The sequence below is a fragment of the Branchiostoma belcheri genome, unplaced genomic scaffold (assembly GCF_001625305.1).
Source record: "Branchiostoma belcheri isolate BF01 breed outbred unplaced genomic scaffold, Haploidv18h27 scaffold92, whole genome shotgun sequence".
Taxonomy (NCBI): Eukaryota; Metazoa; Chordata; class Leptocardii; order Amphioxiformes; family Branchiostomatidae; genus Branchiostoma; species Branchiostoma belcheri.
In genome coordinates, this window is record NW_017804598.1 from 897,220 (window position 1) to 898,444 (window position 1,225).

Here is a 1,225-nt window from a genome sequence, read left to right on the forward strand (position 1 = left end):
GAATCCAGACTTTGACCAGACTAGACAATGTACCATACCAACTAATTATTATGTTGAAATTGATGTGTATATTTTGTTGTACAAATACTCATTAATGCCCTACATTTGTACTTAATTTGGCTTGATTTTCTATCTCTTTAGTTAGTAAGATTTTTAACTCAAGTGGCAGGAGAAGGCTACAAACTGCATTTCAGAAGGGTAAAATGCAACAGCTTCTCCTACGGAGATCCCCCCCTCTCCGGACCTCTCCCCCCCTCACAGCCGCGCGAACGTGCCCTACAAAAAAATTCCAGCACCACTCCCCTAAAAATTCCTGGGGAGACCCCTGGATATACCATCATGTTAGACTCTATTCACTTCATCCTACCATGTATATGTGAATAAAACAAGCATCAAGCAAGCCTTCAGGATGAATATTTTAGTTAGTACTCACCACATAGATGCCCCCGTGCTGACCGTCATGGATACGGTTTCGTCTGACGATGGGGTTACTGTTGGTTCTGATCTGGATACCTGCTAGCTGGTTACCTGTAGAAATAAAAGTAGACGTTTAGAGACAGTCTTACATGACAATGTACATGTGACGCATGGCTAAAACATAATCTTCTTTGCAATGATATTCAAATAAAATCAGTCAACAACCATTGATACCACTAGTATAAGTATTACAGAGGATATTGGTGATCAATTTGCCTGTACATTAGCACATTGGCAGAACGTATTGCCTGGAGACCTACACTTACCGTAGATGTCATTTTCTTCTATAAGCCCTCTGCCATCGCCAAAGATGTACACGCCACCCTGTCTGCCATTGAAGATGGAATTGCCCCTGTAACACCACATTATGATGATCAATGATATAAGAAAATCTACTGGTAATTCTGATTAGGCAAGATTTATAAATACTATCTCCACTGTAAATGTCAAAGAACAACATCCTCAAAGTGCAACCATACCGCAGTCATAGCAACAGCTGTTAGCATTGATACTGATAGATTACTGTGCAAATTCTTACATATGTACAAGATGACCAGGACTTCAACAAGTGTAAATGACATAAAACAGTTCTGGCGATGTGAAAGAAATGATGACAAACTGCCCCATTACAAAGCTTGCTTCTACTACAGTACAAATTGCTGTGTCTGTCTCCATATCTGCACCATGTCTTACCTAATGGTGGGATCGCTATGTGACGTTACCCAGATGCCAGCGAACTGGTTGAGTG

General features: G+C 40.7%; 1 protein-coding gene across 1 annotated transcript in view; it reads right to left on the reverse strand.

The window, feature by feature from the left end:
• LOC109488147 (F-box only protein 11-like) overlaps window positions 1-1,225 on the reverse strand; it is a 16,280-nt gene that overhangs the window by 4,747 nt on the left and 10,308 nt on the right. Inside the window, exons 12-14 of the mRNA XM_019792306.1 lie at window positions 1,171-1,223; window positions 744-829; window positions 434-528 (exon numbers count right to left, since the gene is read on the reverse strand). Coding sequence (XP_019647865.1) covers window positions 434-528; window positions 744-829; window positions 1,171-1,223 — 234 coding nt within the window. The remainder of the gene's footprint in view (window positions 1-433; window positions 529-743; window positions 830-1,170; window positions 1,224-1,225) is intronic.